A 2,779-nucleotide genomic window follows, 5' to 3' on the forward strand; every position below is an offset into this window, starting at 1 on the left:
CAACATCCTCTCTCTCTAAAATTATACTTTCTCTCTCTAGAAATCAAGCAGAGAGCAATAACAATGAGGACGGCTGCCGTGTTCAGATCCATCAAATCCTCCGTCGCCAGATCATCTTCCCGCCGGACCTACTCATCGGAGTCCGCGCCGGAGCGTAAGGTTGCCATATTAGGTGCCGCCGGCGGCATCGGACAGCCTCTCTCACTCCTCATGAAACTAAACCCTCTCGTTTCCAGCCTCTCTCTCTACGATATCGCCGGTACTCCTGGTGTCGCTGCTGACGTCAGCCACATCAACACCAGATCTGAGGTTATTATTCCTAATTATCATAATTCTAGGGTTTAGGTGATTAATTGTGTTGATTTGGTTTGTATTTTGTTTATAGAGTTTCTGATCTACTTTGTCGAGTTCTTGTGGTTTTAATTTAGCTTAGTTTATGTTGAAAATTGATTATATTGTTAATCTTCTTGTTTAATCCGCCATGATTTTAACGATCTATTGTTTTTACACTATACAACTGTAATGTAATTAGGTGTTCGACCGACGATTTGGTCCGGTTAAAAGTCTCAACCAAATCCAAATCAACCATTCGGTTTTCGGTTGATCAGTTCGTTTTATTCGGTTATGTTTTTAGTCTTTTGTTGATCGATTCAGTCTATTCGGTTATTTTTTAGGATTTTGGTTTGGTTTGGTTTTATTCAGTTATTTTTTCGGTTTTCGGTTTTCGGTTTGGTTTATTCAGTTATTTTTTCGGTTTTGGTTAATCGGTTTGGTTTATTGGGTTATTTTTTCGGTTTTCGGTTCGGTTAATAGCCGAAATTAAAATTGGGCTAAAGTATTTACTAAGAATTACATGAAATGAATGCCTAAATACATGAAACAGTGTTATAAATAAAAACATGAAATACATATAATGAAGATATAAAAGCTACAAATATGTGAAAATATTAATGATTCGGTTAGTTTTGGGTTAACTGAAGGTACAAAAAATAACCGATAACCTCCTTTCGGTTAATTCAGTTATCGGTTAATTTTGGTTCGGTTAATGCCTGTCCCTAGTACAGGTGCTCTAGTTTTGTCATTTGAAAACCTAGTTGTGATCAGTTTATAGAATCATTATACAGATTAGTTGACATAAATCTATTTAAGTGGTGTGTTATTGAAATTAAATGTATATGGAATTAATTTTGAGTTGATTGGCGTTTTATTTATTACATAGGTTGTTGGTTACATGGGAGATGAGAATTTGGGGAAGGCATTGGAAGGTGCTGATGTTGTTATTATTCCCGCTGGTGTACCAAGGAAGCCCGGTATGACTCGTGATGATCTTTTCAACATCAATGCTGGCATTGTTAAGGGTTTGTGCACAGCTATTGCAAAGTATTGCCCTCATGTGAGTACTCAGTTATCCTTATTGTATAAGTTAATATATGAATTTCATGTTGTGTGTTCGGATGATTTTTTTTATTACTTAATGATTATGGATGTCATGTTTGTTTTTGGTCAGGCACTTGTTAACATGATCAGTAACCCAGTCAACTCGACTGTACCCATTGCTGCTGAGGTTTTCAAGAAGGCCGGTACCTATGATGAGAAAAGGTTGTTTGGTGTGACCACGCTTGATGTTGTCAGGGCTAAAACTTTCTATGCTGGCAAGGCCAAGGTTCCGGTTTCTGGTATAGTTACACGCATTCTAATTTATTCCTAGAGGATGGACAATATTTAAAATATTTTAACTTGGTAATATATGTCAGGTGTAAATGTGCCCGTTGTTGGTGGTCACGCTGGTATTACCATTCTACCATTGTTTTCTCAGGTATTTTTGGTTAATTTTATAAGTTTGTGTAATTGTATTGGTGGTTTATGGTATTGATGATGGATTCTAAATGTAGGCGACACCACAAGCAAATAACTTATCACAAGAAGAGCTAGTTGCTTTAACTAAAAGAACCCAAGATGGTGGAACCGAGGTTGTGGAGGCGAAAGCTGGAAAGGGTTCTGCGACACTTTCAATGGCGTAAGTTTTAACTCATGTGATCTTCTTCATTGATTGTTTTGTTTGTTCAATACAACCACTTATTCTTGTGGGTTTTATGTGTAATTGACATGACAATACATGCTTGTAGAAAGTATTGATCTTTTGTTTGTTTATGCAGTTATGCTGGAGCAATATTTGCTGATGCTTGTTTGAAGGGACTTAACGGGGTCCCAGATGTTGTAGAATGCTCATTTGTGCAATCAAATGTAACTGAGCTACCCTTCTTTGCTTCTAAGGTACTTTCATTAATCATTATTGCTGTTAACATAATTACCTTTTGTCTTACCGAAAGTATGTAGTTAAATGGTTAAGTAATCGTTATACAGGTGAGACTTGGAAAGAATGGTGTAGAGGAAGTGCTAGGTTTGGGGTCACTTTCAGACTATGAGAAACAAGGTTTGGAAGCTCTTCTGCCCGAGTTGAAGTCATCTATTGAGAAGGGGATCGCGTTTGCCAACAAGAGTTGAATAAATGCGTTTACAGTTTAAACGAAATTGTCACAGTTTTGGACCAAATATTTCGTAAACTTTTGTCGTGTCCCTTTTGCCTGAGTGTTTGTTATTCAGGAGGCATTAGGCTTACAGCTTATTTACCTGCCCAATAAAAAGAAAGGGAAGCCTGCATCCCCTTTGCAAATTCCAAAAGAGTGTTAGGTTATTATTGTATCCTATCATTGTTCACAAGTAAACAATGGCTATTTGGTAACAGGTTTTGAGTACCAATGACTACTGTTTGGTGAAC

General features: G+C 37.2%; 1 protein-coding gene across 1 annotated transcript; it reads left to right on the top strand.

Moving 5' to 3' along the window:
• Window positions 1-2,566, top strand: LOC143587643 (malate dehydrogenase, mitochondrial-like). Its single transcript, XM_077068880.1, has 7 exons — window positions 1-309; window positions 1,220-1,393; window positions 1,508-1,676; window positions 1,755-1,816; window positions 1,893-2,017; window positions 2,157-2,274; window positions 2,365-2,566. Exons 1-7 carry the CDS (start codon window positions 64-66, stop codon window positions 2,503-2,505), a joined length of 1,035 nt encoding a protein of 344 aa, XP_076924995.1. The 5' UTR covers window positions 1-63; the 3' UTR covers window positions 2,506-2,566.
• Window positions 2,567-2,779: the final 213 nt, after the last annotated feature.

The sequence above is a fragment of the Bidens hawaiensis genome, unplaced genomic scaffold (genome assembly GCF_021521415.1).
Source record: "Bidens hawaiensis isolate Kalapana, Puna unplaced genomic scaffold, B.hawaiensis_p1.1 tig00001575_1, whole genome shotgun sequence".
Taxonomy (NCBI): Eukaryota; Viridiplantae; Streptophyta; class Magnoliopsida; order Asterales; family Asteraceae; genus Bidens; species Bidens hawaiensis.